At 39.1% G+C, this 14,538-nt stretch overlaps 1 protein-coding gene across 1 annotated transcript; it reads right to left on the bottom strand.

The window, feature by feature from the left end:
- Positions 1-232: 232 nt before the first annotated feature.
- LOC108975085 lies at positions 233-898 on the bottom strand. Its single transcript, XM_018943354.1, has 2 exons — positions 338-898; positions 233-247 (listed from the first exon to the last, which is right to left on the bottom strand). The coding sequence occupies exons 1-2, from the start codon at positions 785-787 to the stop codon at positions 233-235; spliced, it is 465 nt and encodes a 154-aa protein (XP_018798899.1). The 5' UTR covers positions 788-898.
- Between the last annotated feature and the right edge of the window lie 13,640 nt (positions 899-14,538).

The following is a 14,538-nucleotide window of genomic DNA, read 5'->3' as shown; positions in this document are numbered from 1 at the left end:
CAAGCATTGCCATCTAATTAACAACTTTTAATAATTAAAATGAAAATATTTGTTGTTAAGCGTTGCCACCTAATTACCAAATTGTGAATAAAATAAAAATTTAAATAATTATAAAAAGTGTTGCCACCTTGTTTTAATGAATAAAATAAAAATTAAAATATTTATTGATAAGTGTTGCCCCCTAATTAAGAACAGCCCCAAAAAAAACCACTTCGAAACTAGTGAAACCAAATTAGTCTACAATTGTCTAAAATTTTAAGGACATGTAAAACGGTAAATATCTAGTATCACTGCAACTTCATATAAAAAAATTACAATTTTTCATTTTGGTACTCACCTTGTTTGAGTAGCCGTTAAATTTTAGTAGCTTCTTGCACGACTTGCCACGGCTCTCGAAGTAGATTTCCTGCGGCGTGCGACGCGACTGCGGACGCCGCGTATGACCCGAGTTGCATACGGCCGACACGACAGCCGCGGCACTCGGTGTAGCCGGCACATTCACATGCAACGCTTGATGATTGCCGCCGTTGTTAGGTAGCAGGCTATTCAAGTTGTTATAGTCGCTGCTGCTGCTGGCTGTTTTGGCTGTGCCGGTGCAAAGCAACCGGCCAAGTATGCCACAACAGCCGATGCGATGGGGTGGCGGAGTGCCTGGAGCGACCGGACGCAAGGCAAATGATGGTGCGGTGTTGTTATTGTTGAATTTATTGTTGTTGCTGTACGAGCCCGCCGATATGGTCATTAGTTCAATGGCGCTGGCTTTACGCAGATTAACATCCATTTCCATGGCCCGGAACAAGGCGATCGTGTGTGTGGTTGCAGTGGGTAAGCTGAGGGGAATTTCTACTCTGTTTAGTTGCAATAAAGTGTCTAAGTGAGCGCGCTGCTTTTCCGTCCAAGTTGCTGTTTAATTTTTTAAAATATGTGCTTTGCGGCTACCAGCCAAACACACTCTGGAAAGTGACTGCTGATTTTGTAACCCCACTTGATAGTTGCCGGCCGTTGTTGCAAGTCCTCCGGTTTGCCACGTCTGCGTACCGCACTTTCCAAATGTTCATTAAATTCTTGGAGCCTAAACTCAATGAGAATTTCTTTGCTGCTTACTTTCAAGTGCGTCGAGGTCAAAAGCGGGTTGGAGCTCTACCCCCCTTCAGAGCATACGTGCGTAAGTTTATAACGGGAGTACTGTTATCAGTTACATACACATTTCGTAGCTATTCTGGTGCCTACGTCGTTGCCAAAGTATAGCAGCTTGTGGCAAGTCCCGAGTTTTGGTGTGTGTTGGTCTCTACCCTAATACTCGCTTCTCGAATTTATGTGCGTCTCACTTGTTTTCCTTGCAGCTACTTACTGCCGAACAAATAGTTGTTGTTGTATACGCCCAACATACTCTCATCTATGTGGCGCGTGTGTATTCTGTTTGTTTGCGGGTTTGCCACCATCGGCTCTCACGCTTACTTATCACTCAATTTGCAGCTTGTCAACTTTTTTTGTTAGCGAAATTTGAATATTATTATGCATTCCAGTGAGTTTCTTAATTATGAAATATTTGTTGACATTCTTGTGTGTTTTTGTTATTTTTTTGCTAAAGTTCTTAATTGCGCAGCTTCCTGTTTTGTTAGCGTTTCCTTGGCTTTTTTCCCTCAGCTGTTTACAGTTTGCGCCACAATTTAATCACTTCAAAAGACATTAACAAATTTTGCTTAATGACGTTTCCGCAAAACAAGAGAAGCTTAATTTTATGGTCCCGTTCTTTGTGGAGTCATTTATAATGGAAATGTGTCGGCGCTGATAACGGTTGCTGCAATGTACGTGCCAAGCTTTCGTCGTCAATTGGCAGTTAGTATTAAGTATTTATTAATTAGTGACGAATACTTGAAGTCCATAATTCAAGTGTCCTTATGATATATTAAAGTGGTTGTATTATTAAGATGGACTTGTGATTTATCTAATTTATTTGTATAATAGTCAAATTAAATGGTAATGTAGTACGAGGACAAACTGTTGAGGATAATTATGAGACGAAGTGGTTTGTAGCTTTCATATAACAATAAAAAAAGTATTAACTCTAAAAGTCTCAAGCTTGAACACAAATATATAAGAAAGAAGAGCTGCTTGCTTATTTTTTTGTAATTTCGATTGAAGGTATGTAATGTAAGGTCTCCGATAAATATTGCTAGAGTACTCGTGAAAGATGTATGCCAGGAAATAGAAAATGTCTCATGTTACAGTTTTTCTTCGATAAAATTAAAAATGCAAGAAAAATTTTCCTTAGTTTTCAGTTGGATCGGCAAGGAATCATTCACTATGAGCTGTGCCTCTACGTCCAAATTCTTAATTCGCACCTGTATCATTAACAAGTTGGCCATCTGCAGATAACAGTCGCCCAGAATCGGCAAGCTATTTCTAATATGTAGTAGCGAAATTGTATTCTATCGGCACAACGACAGGCTACATACATCATTAGTGACCCGCTAGAAGCTTCGAAAGCTTTATTCGAGGTTTTTATTTAGCCATTTGTTAGTCCGGACTTGACACCAAGAGATTATTGTCCGCTCCTGTCAATTGCAAATGATTTTGTTCGTGGAAAACTTATATCTCGCAAAGACGGGACAATTCAGAAGGAAGTGCTGAGATGTTTCTACCTCATCTTCTTAAGAGCAGCTTCTAAGACTGGTATTCGATAATATTCTCCACGTTTAAGCGACAGTTAGATGCGCTAAAACTAGGGTAACGTTAGCCTTACTGTGCGCAAGGATTTAACAGACCTCTTGCGACGGCCTATGAACTAATGATAGCCCAGCGCTGGTCAAACTGCTGAGAAGCCTAACTATCCAAAGATAGTTAGCGAAGCTTCGAACGATTGATAGTAATGCTAAAGAGTCTTTTCTTATGAGACCATCGGCTTGCAATTATTTGCGCTTCCGCTGTGTCTCTCACGAAGTGACGAGATGCCGGTGATAGCGACGTAAGACATTCCTTAATTTCTTGTGCACAGGGTTTGTGATTTGAATACGCTTCGGAGCGAAATATCTACTGCTAGTTGACATAGTCCTTTTTCATTAATTATTATGATATTGCTGAAGACTTTACCGACGAAAACAGTATAATATGAGAGAGAGTTGAGAAGTTGTTTGAAATGTAAGTTTAAGTTAAATAACTGCTACTCAGGTTACCTTCTAGAAATGTGACACAACCCTTTTTCCTTGGGATAGTGCTGGACAGCAAGCTCTTGTAAAAGCACAACGTTGAAAAACGGGTGAGGAAATCAGCAATGCTTTATATGCATGTAGACTGATGCTCGGCACAATCTGGGGCTCTCTACCTCTCTCACGCATTGGTGGTACACAGCTATAGTGAGACCATTTCTGCTGTAGAGTGCAATAATATGGTGGACGGGCGTACGAAATCCACCCACCGGAAGTTAATGGAAATGGTTCAGGGTCTCGCTGTCCTGTGCATAATGGGGGATTTAAGAACAACTCCAATAACGGCTTTTGAACTGGTACTAAACTTGCCTCCTATAGACCTCTTCGAAAACTGCGCAGCAAAATCAACGGGACGACTACGGGCTGTAGGAGAATTAACATATAAAATCTTCGGATATAGCGGTGGGCAATAGGTGGTTGGGCAAACACTGACTACATGACCCCACCTTTCAACTGGGAAAGGAAGTTCAAAGTAAGCATAGAAAAAGATGTCTGGATTAAAGGTATGTTAGCTACGCGCAACACTCTTAATATCTATATTGATGGCTCGAAAATAGATGACTGAGTTGGTGCGGGAGCATACTGTCCAGAGTTAGGCATAAGGCAACCTTTTAAGTTTCCGGACCAATGCAGCATATTTCAGGCTGATGTCAGGGAAACAATGGAGCATCTCTTGTGCGCTTGTAAGAATTTTGAGTCCCCACAGTATGATACCCGGGGGAGGTATCGATAGTGAGGCCGCAGAGTCTGTCTATAAAAAAAAAAATATATATTAAAAAAGAAAAAAAAAAAAATTGTGTGTGTGCTTGAAGTCAAAATTGTTGCGTTGACCAGGTACTTTCCGAAAAAGTCCAAACAAACATAGTATACATATATACTTAAAGTTCAAGTCCATTTATATAGGCGAATGTATACATGAACTCCACACATTTACGTCTTCAATAATGGCCTTATTGCCATAACAACAAATACAACCGAAAGCAACAACATACTTAGTATCTGTTTGTTTAAATATGTATGTACATGGTATACATATACGGAGGAGTGTATGAAAAGCTAGAAGATGCGCAGCGTGGCTTCCGCTCCGGAAGCTAATAGATACATATAACCTCGAACCAATTTACATATGTACAAGTACAAGTATATGTATATACATATGTCCATGTGTACCTAAATAAACACCGAGTATTGTAGACGAATATCGGTTTCAATTTAAATTATGTATATATGTATGTGTCTTATGCAAGTGTCGCTGGCGCCAGCGAATATTTTTAATATTTTTTCAAGCTGCGAGAGAAAATGGTGAAATTGCCAAAAACACTTAAAAAAAAGGAAGCAAAACACACGCGTTTAGTTAACCTTTTTCAAGCGCTTTATAATATATTGTTGCTTAACAAACTTCAATTCGGCCGCACAATTCTTTCGTGCACTTATTTCACCACACTTTCCGCGACAGTAGAATTGTTATTTTTTGAATAATTTACGATTTTCCCGCCGTTTTCACGCGCACACCATATAAAGCGACTGCACAAAAGCACCGCCGACCGCAGCAAAAGACGCACCCGACCGCGACAGCGTAAAATGTCCAACTGTACGTGTGGTTTATACCGTTAGCGAGCGCATTTGTCGACCAACTAACGGCAGTACCACGCTACGCTCAGCCATTAAGCAGTAATAGCCTTGTTGGCGTGCCGAAGCGACACGAAGTGCAAAGGATTGTGTGGAGAAGCTCTGTTTTTTTACTCGTTCCTTACAAGTCGGCTGGAGAGCGTGGCCGAGGAGCGCACAAGCGCAAGTGCGCCGACGTCGAGGACAGTACATGTGAAAAGTATACGTTTGCGGCAATTTTTATGAATGAACCGCAAAGAGGTTGGTGTATACTACTACGGGTATACTAAGTGCCGAGTGTGCTGGAGTGTCGCAATTTGTACGCCAAAGCAGTCGATAGTAATATGTAGTATGTGTAGTAATGCGGTGGGTGGGTGGTTTCCTTCGGCTGACAGCATTTAGCTCGGCTGTTTGTTTGTTGTAGATATTGCTTTATTTTTGCTTCTTGTTTTGTTTTTGTGAATGCCGCAATAAATTTTATTCACCCAAAATGACATTAATAACCTTTCGCTCGAGCACCTTTAACTTCGCAAATAACAATTGATAGGTCGGGTGAAGTGGCGAGTAGTATAGGAAAACAACGATTTTGATTTAAAATAAATAACAGAAAATCAAAATTATTTTACACAAATTTGAAAATTGAGTTTCAATTTTTGTTGGTATGAATGCATTTTTAAAGTAAAAGCCAGGACGTATGGACAGCCAAGGCAAACGAAAACTAAATGTAAATGTAAATGATATAGGTTGTCAAAAAAGTTTTGCGGTATTTTCGCTAGTTGGCGCTGAGAGCGCGTAGTTCTAGTTTCATTCGTCGTATCGGGTCATGCTATACCTTTTTCGAAAGGTTTCACGCGCTAACACGAGTTTGATTGGTTGTCGTTTATTTTAAGTCGTTCGTGAGTTATAGCGTGACAAACATGGAGCAAAATAAAGAAAAAATACGGCATATTTTACAGTACTACCACGATAAAGGCAACAATGCATCTCAAGCCGCCAATAAAATTTGTGCAGTTTATGGACCCGATACAGTTTCCATTTGGTTTCAACGTTTTTGTTCTGGTGTAGAGGTGGTCGAAGATGCGCCACGCTCCGGAAGGCCTGTCGTCGAAAATTGCGATAAAATTGCTGAATTGGTCGAAAGAGACCGGCATAGTAGCAGCCGTAGCATTGGTCAAGAGCTGGGCATGAGTCATCAAACCGTTAATAAAGAAAAAAAAAAAAAAATTAAAATAAATAAATAAATAAAAAATACCGCAAGACTTTTTTGACAAACTATTATTTCAAAACAATATATTTTGCTAAGTTGTTACTATGCCAAATATGAGCGCGATCTGTCAACTAGTTGGTTTACAGGAGCTACTTAAGTCGGTGTACCTCAGTTGTATGTAACGATTTTTACAAGGGAAAATATGTCGAACACCATTTATCCAATATTTTGTATTTCTAAAAATACAAGCCTATAAGTGGTACAAAGCCTTCAAAGCCTTCGGTCACGAATTCGTTGAAGACATGCCTTCTTCTGGGCGTACTTCGACCTCTTCAACTGATGAAAATATAATATTTAAAAAAAGTGAAGGATGTAGTGCTTGAAAATCGTTTGACAAGTATTAGAGAGGTGGCAAGAGAGCCCGACATCTCTCGCGAGAACGTTCGAATGGTTTTGGTGGCTATTTTGGGTATGAAACGCGTTCTTGCTCGTCTCGCCCTGATAGAGCTGAACTTTTTTCAAAAACAGCACCATAAACATATTTCTTTAGACATACTTGATGGTGCGAATTCCGATCCCACATTCATGGAGAGCATTATAACTGCCGATGAGATATGGGTTTATGACTTTGACATGCGAACAATCGTTGGCCCAACAGAGTTGGTATGCCGAGCAACCAAGCATCGGGTTCGTATCATGTACATACATATATTCTAGTGGAAAATGCGTATCTTCAGTGCCAACGTACTCTTGTCACCGCAGACGCTATTACTGCTGTGGAGCTGGAAAATTTTGAGAAAGAATCTTGGTTTCCGAATTTACAGAATTCAACTTATACAAAAGATGAAGTCGAACGACCATCAAGCGACTTGAACGTTCGGTAAATGGGCCCATAATGAAATAAGTAGCGAGCCACAGGAAGTTCTTGATCACAACATTATAAATATTATATGCGATTAACGTCTTATTGAAAACCACATATCTTAAAAAACGCTCTTCGTTTGCGGGTGAGGTAATTCGCGAAACAATTTCCTATAATTTCGACACCAAACTGTATTATACAAGATTATACGTGGAGCTTATATTTCTAAGATACGAGTACCTTACAGCTTAACCGTTATATACGATTTAAAGGAAGTATAAAAATCCTTATATTATATGGGTAAGAGGCAGTATTGATCTAATTTTGTATACACAATATGCTAGGTAAATATATCCTCTGATTTAAATTAAGATATCAGACAAATATTGACAGATATTTTTGGTAAAATCTCTGCCAATGGTGCTATGGTACATATTTTCAGTATCTGTTGGCTTGAAAAGTTGTAATTCGGTTTCTATAGTGTTTGTATATGAGATGACACTATTTATTTTGGCAAAGTTGTATTCCAATACCTGTATGGTTGTTTGATTTATTTAATTTACACTCAAAGAATCAAATGGAATAGTTTTATATGAAGACTAAGTATGTAGTTGGTAAAAATGTTAGGATAATACAATATGTGTATCACATTTTAAGAATTTGGTTTAGTCGTTGCAGAGATATGTTATGTTTTCTAAATGTAGGCGGTGTCAAGTCCATTATCCAAAATTCACAGCAATACCTTAGCAGCCATCCTGTATGCTCCATTAAACCCTTAACGTTTAACCTTAACGTCATTGCTTGTATTTCTTCCCTGAAACTGCCGTTAAGCATTACTATGCATTGTGAGGTCAGGCTTAGTGTTTTGGCCTACGTCTCGTTCATTCTTTTGCATTCGCTGTGTTGCCACGTTGTCGCTCCTTCTTTACTTGATCTTTTCAACGGAGAGTAGGTCTTTCTCTTTTATCCGGACATCATGACCTAGCCAGCTCAGCCGCTGTCTCTTGATTCACCGATCTATGTCGATGTCGAAGGTATATCTCGTAAAGCTCATCACAAGACGGCAATGATGAGCGACTTGTAGAGCTTGGTCTTTGTTCGTCGGGAGAGGACTTTACTTTTCAATTGCCTACTCAGTCTAAAATAGCACCTTTTGACAAGAGTGATTCTGCGTTTGATTTCAAGGCTGGTATGGTATGTATATGGGGGTAAAGTTATTCTTTTGTATAAGCAGTTAAAGTTGCTCGCTATATAAATGTGTATAAAGCTTTATACTACGCGTCTGATGAGATTGTGTGCTGGGTTTGGGATCCGCCGCGTGTCAAACACTTCCAATGAAGAAGATTGCAATACTTAAGTTGCCAAATTTTGAAAAATTAAAAGCATCCTATGTAAAAAGTAACTTGTTAAGGTCCTGAACTCATCCTGGTCTAGCAGAATTTTGTGCTGGGTATCTAGTATTGTACGTGGAAGATATATGTATTTAGATAAATGGACATGTGTATAACCAGAAATTTATGTTATGGTATCTAAACATTAAATACCGTTAGAATGGCTACAAAATCCCTGAGGATTACTTAATGTTCTTACAGATGTGAAGTTGTCCCACATTTAATAGTCCTGCTAGATTTGTACAACCTGTGCGATGATATGATTTGGTTTAACTGATAAAGACGCTTTGGCACCCACTATTATACATATCCACCGTTTTGCTAGTTTGGCAATAAAAATCTGCCATTACTGCTTGTGGACTGCCGGTATGTGTGTGAGTAGATGGGAATTTTGGTCTCACATAGCTAGATGCTTCGTTAGGTTTTTATGCGCATGATGAAAGTGCTGCTGAAAATCTTAATAATTCGACAGAAATATAGTTACACATATGTATATCTCATATATATGTACATATATAGTTTCTAGGTATATCTCTGCATCCAACATGCTTTCCCATACACCTACATACATGCTTACATATGTACTATATATGCCAACTCACATATTTGCGAATACCGCCACTTCGGCATTGTTTGCCATAACTTTTGATTTGATTATCACGCTGCCTTTACTATATATATTCGCAGTTATACATGTATGTATATATGTATGCGTGTCTGGGGGGTGGGTTATAGTTGACATTGAATGCTTTTCATTTATTGCCCAGTTGGTGTGCTGCTCTTTTAGCAGCTGTGAATGTGCGTGTGCGCCGGATATTCTGGTGATTGCGTGCCACATGAGGCGCATTAAGTGTCTACGCCTCGTCCGTCGACCGCTGTGCGACCGTTATGCGACCCACGATGAAAACGTGAGGCGTACGCCATGTGAGTGCCGGGGCGGCGAAGTGCTGTCTCTGCTATGTGCGTGACTGTTTGGCCATCGGCCGGTTTGGGTTTTGTGCGCTCTGTTCTTCGCCACTTCGGCCACTTTTACTGTTCATTGCCCTCTTCGGCTGTGTTTCGGGGGTGCAGCTCTTCGCTTGGGGGTGTTTGTTCTATTTGTTTGCTCGGTTATCTGGCGACCATTTAGTGCCGGATTTGGTTTGTTTTAAAAGCCCAATGCTTAGATCTCTGTGCCGGATTATAAAGTAATTTATTGTTTTATTGCATACTATTTTCCAAGCGTGGATATTTGAGTGTATGTGCGACTCGCTGTCGATGATAAGTGCCAATCATGCCGGGACATGCGCCGCCATAGTTTCGAATAATAAAACTTTTGATATAAAAACTTAGAAAATGAATGTGTACAAACAAAAGTACCCTTCCGAGATTAGGCTAATGTCAGTGAAGCAGTGTGTACGTGTATAAGTGTGCATTTGTTCGTATAAGTGTTTGTTGTTGTATGCCCAAAGCGCAAATAATTGAGTTGTCTTGTCTGACAAACAGCCAATAAGTGTGGAAGGTTACTTTTTATAACAGTTTTGTCGGTGGCAAAAATTAAATTTGAGTTTGTTGATTTGAAAGCAAGAGGGAGACCTCCACTCTATTGGAAAGGCCATTTGAAAAAGGAATTGGCTGCGCTTAGCATCTCCAGTTGGCGCAAAACAGGGGAAAAAAACGACTGACGCGACGCTGTAAACTAGGATAAAAAGCGGATCTGAAAAACTCCAACTTTAACTTCAGCTGTTTTATTGCATGTCCTGGGGTCGCTTGCATTGTAGACTTACTTTTATTATCAGATTACGCCACCCGGACCAATTTCGTTGGCCGCCGATTCCTCATCATCGACCTCGTAACTCCTAGTAACAAGTTTCAAACAAATTCGTCATTATTTAAAAAGTTGAGTTTGCCAACTCAAAATCCACTATGTTTTTTGGGGTTAGGAAAATATATTGAAGCGATGGGGCAAAAAGGAATCCGGATTCGTGCTGTGTTTAGCGACCCCCAAAAATATGTAATACAACACATTTGGTGAAAGGAACCCTCAAAGGTTTGTTTTTTTTAGACTTCTGTAATATTATACAAGTATATATGTTACAAGCTTCTGTTGAGACAAAATTTTCAGCGGTAAAGGCATACCGAATAGACAGGAACAGAAAGTATTCAGCGCCCAAATAAGTTCCTGGAACTTCTGGCGAGTCACTATGGATATTTGTGACCTGGGGCTGTTCTCAGGAACACAAGTCCTCTCTTCCAACCAATTCCACTAAACACCCTCTCGACCGTCAATTATGACTTGCCAACACTTTCAGCCAGTTCAACATGATTCTATCACGAACGATTTCCCTTGGTATGAGCGTAAGGAATACACATTTCATCATAAGTAGATATCGAATTTATAAATGGATAAAGTTATATCCTCCCAAGGTCAGATTTCAATAGTCACTTTCGTGTGCGGAACTGAATGGAGAAAAGGTTTAGTAGAGGAGGAGGTTACTGCCTCTATCAATACCGCATCCAAAGAGGACTGCGAACTAGTGGCGGACTCCAAAGATCTCGAAATTGCTCTTTCTATCTTAGACTACGAAAGTCAACCAGCATCTTTCAAGCGCAAATACTTGTAATAAAAGGACTGTGATGTTCTATCGAATAACTGCGGGACGATACAGCATCCAGCAATTCCAGCGTAGTCTACAATTGCAAGAAGCTCACCGGCAGGTCAACTACACTTATTCATAAATTGGTTCTAAGCCACAAGGAAAATTTCGCTAACAGAAAGCCAGACGAGTGGGCTAAGCTAGGAATCTCTTTGGACGAATCCGTTGCGGAGTTAATATCATGCCCGCTGAGAACGATTCAAAGAGAGCGTTATATGCATTTCGAACAAAGCGGTCAGTGCAGATGGAAATCAATAACGGACAGAGAGCAATAACCAGACGGAGAATATTTGGAACCAGGCAACAAATCTTGAACCACAATAAACATAACATATCTTATATAAGTAGTTTCACTGAGAGCTCCCAATGGTTTGAGCGTAAAGATGAAATGAGTAAGCAAGATTATATATACATATATTATTATATAGGTTTTTAAAGCCGTCTACTAGCATTGCAAAAATAAGGGACATATTTTTCCTAGATACTGTCTCTTTATCTACCCAGACTAAAAAAAAGTAGCTTTCTGGAAGCAAATATCACTCAAATAAGCAGGTTAAGTTGAAGGAATAAACTTCTATTTTAAAAGACTTTAAAACTTCACACTAATAAACTGTTACCGAAAGATTAGAAACCCGTTGCAATAAAGGGAATTTATCTTGACCTTAAAAGCCGTAGACTTAACAGATGTTCACATGAGTATGACAGTTATAATATTACTCTTTCCAGCTCTTCCGAAAGCTTCACTGTGTTCACCGGATTGTTTAATACTCTCCGTCATCATTTACACAACAAATTTTGTGAATATCCATTCTTTTTGTCAGACTATTTGACTGCATCTCCACTTGTTAGCTTGTTTACTTGCGAACTTCTATGTTGGCTTGCGATTGCAGTAAGCTTAATCGTCAGTGTTCGCTGGAAATTGTTGCTATTGCTGCATTTTTATTACGCATATGTACATGGATAGCACAGTAACATAACATAGACAGGGTATCTAGTTTGGGACTACTAGAAAATGTAAAATAAATTAAGAAAAATGCGACGTCAACCTAACGTGTGTAAGAAAAATTAATGGGAGATTATATGGCTTATAGAGTCCCTCAGCCCATAAAGGTGGTCCTTTGTGATACCCAAAAGTTTTAGATATGGATAAACAGACCCTCATATATTAAAGAAGGGTTCCGAGCTCTCTAGTTGAAACAATTTGCAGGCATACGATTTCTTTCCAGTCAGAACATTTTAAAGTTGGTTAATATCAATCACAGCCACTTTGTCGAAAGTATGTCTACCGAAGTGTTTCTACCCCAGTCTGGCAAAATCTGGACCGTTGATATGAAAATACTTAGATGATTCAAGCTCTCCAGCTAGAGCAATTTGCGTGTATAAGATTTTTGTCCGGTCAGTACATCTTGCGGCGAGATGAATCTTTACTAAGAGCAACTAGTTCAGAGCATCTCTTTCGTTTCACTTTGGGCCTGAAGAGTCTCGCAGACGCACAAATTCTTGATAGGTCCATGACATAGAGCTAGAGCATAAGAAAAAGGCGTAATATCGACTAAATTTTTTTAAATATGTTTGATATTGGCCATTTGTCTGGAAATTCATTTAGATATTACTTTGGTTGTAACGGATCCAGGCGTACGCATGAACTTTTTTTAGCATGTAAGTGCATTTTGCTTTGTGAGAATCCGCAAGGTTAGATCATAACATACGATATATAGATCTAAGGAAGGCAGTGGACCGATTCCTTCAATTTTCGGCGACAAATCGCCCTACGTGATTTAGTTAAAATTCCATCGTTACTAATAATTTCACTGTTATCTCATATATTGACCGTTATTGATCCAATTCGAGGAATTTCATCATTTCGGTAAATGGTAGTTAGAAGAGCATAGACCAATCTCGAACATTATTAGCGAGTTACCTCAATCCCGGGGATCATTACATGTAATTCAGTTATGTTTTGTAATCAAAAGAAGTTTTCAGGATTTAGAGTGGTACTTTACTGGAAGTAGGAAGAAGTAGAGTATCCAAGCTTGGAGGTTAGAGTCGAGCAGTTTATTAGTTGCTAAATTTAAAAAGAGGACTTTGAACTATTATCACTACGCACGTGAATTCGCCATTTTAGATTTCTATACACCCAACAAGATTCCTCTTATCTCATCGGATTTTTGCTTTGCTTTTTTATCTGTCTGCTTGTTTGTTTGGCTATTCGTCTGTTTGTGTTTTCATTCGTTTGCGTCTACTTTTGTTAGTTGCTTTTCAATACAAAGCTGTGCTAATGCTGTTGTGCGAGTAGCTCTTCTGGCCTCAATGTCAATTGGTCCTGCAGTCGGACGTTGTGGAGTTTCAGAAGATATTCGGTCAGCAGATAAACTTTTTGGTCAGTCAGTCAGTTAACAGCATATAATCGAATACATAGAAACGTTTGTACAGCTTTGGTCATCGTCCTTTCGGTCGTTGCACTAATCCTATTCCAGTATGCGTAACTTTTGTAAGTGCTAATGAGCAGTGGACTGCATGGATCATGTTGATGTAGAATGTAAACGGCTAGTCATTGCTCAAATGTGGTGATTTCATGTAGTTCACCTGCTTTATAATACCTACATATATATATGTTTTGTTTATACGTAAATATGTACATACTATGTTGTTCCAGGTCAAGCTGGGAGATCTCCCGTTGGGTATTTGTCACAGGTGGTCACTCTTCGTGCTCTTTTTATTATTTAGAGATGGGAAGAGAACTCGCTATGCCAATTAATACATATAAGGCGCTTGTAGAATTAAATTCAAATGACTTTTAGTTAGCCCTAACTTTCAAAAGGAGCGTGTATAAATTTGACAGCTGACGGATCATTAATTTGTGAATTATATCATATTGAGTGAAGAAACTTTTGTTAATGGGAAAAAATGGATAAAGAAAATTTCGCGTGTTGATAAAATATTTCGTTTTTAAAAAATACAGTTGGAGCAAAAACTTGGCTTGGTGACTAGTTTCCGAACATAGCCCCAGGAAAATAAAACAATCTAGGGTTGGTACGCTGCGGACGGTCAGGTAGGTTGACACCAACGTAAATATCTAAAAAGTCCACAAAATAAATATGGTTGACCTTAAAGTGAAGTTTTTAAAGATAGCATGATTCTAAAGGTATCAACTGAATGAGTACATCATAGCATTCACGAAACTTTGGGGATGAGCGCGTGCTCACTTGTGACCAAAAACAATGACGAGTGGATGATTCGAAGAGGACCAATCTCGAAGAGGTGTCTGGATGTGTTCAAGAGTAATAATTACGAGTTTTACCGTTGATGACTGATATTGTATGTAACATGACACTTTTTCTCAAATTTCAAAAGAATGTGTGCTGGGAGGAAATTTCCGTTGTACGAAGGGGCGATTACCAAAAGTGAGACCTGCTTTGACTCAAAGGACAAATCGTACTACAAAACTGGTATCGAAAATTTGAAGGGTAGTTATAATCTGTATATCACTCTTAAGGCAAACTGTGTTGAACAAAAAAGTGAATTTTGTCCAAAAAAAAAAAAAGTGTACAGTAGAATCGCGAAAAAGTTAACCAAACCAAAACCACCCTGGGACGATATTTTGAAAAAAAAAACAAACAAAAAA

This window comes from Bactrocera latifrons, unplaced genomic scaffold (genome assembly GCF_001853355.1).
Source record: "Bactrocera latifrons isolate USDA-ARS-PBARC rearing strain unplaced genomic scaffold, ASM185335v1 scaffold_61, whole genome shotgun sequence".
Classification (NCBI taxonomy): Eukaryota; Metazoa; Arthropoda; class Insecta; order Diptera; family Tephritidae; genus Bactrocera; species Bactrocera latifrons.
The sequence above is the reverse complement of the archived record's forward strand: the minus strand, read 5'-3'. Positions and strand labels throughout refer to the sequence as shown.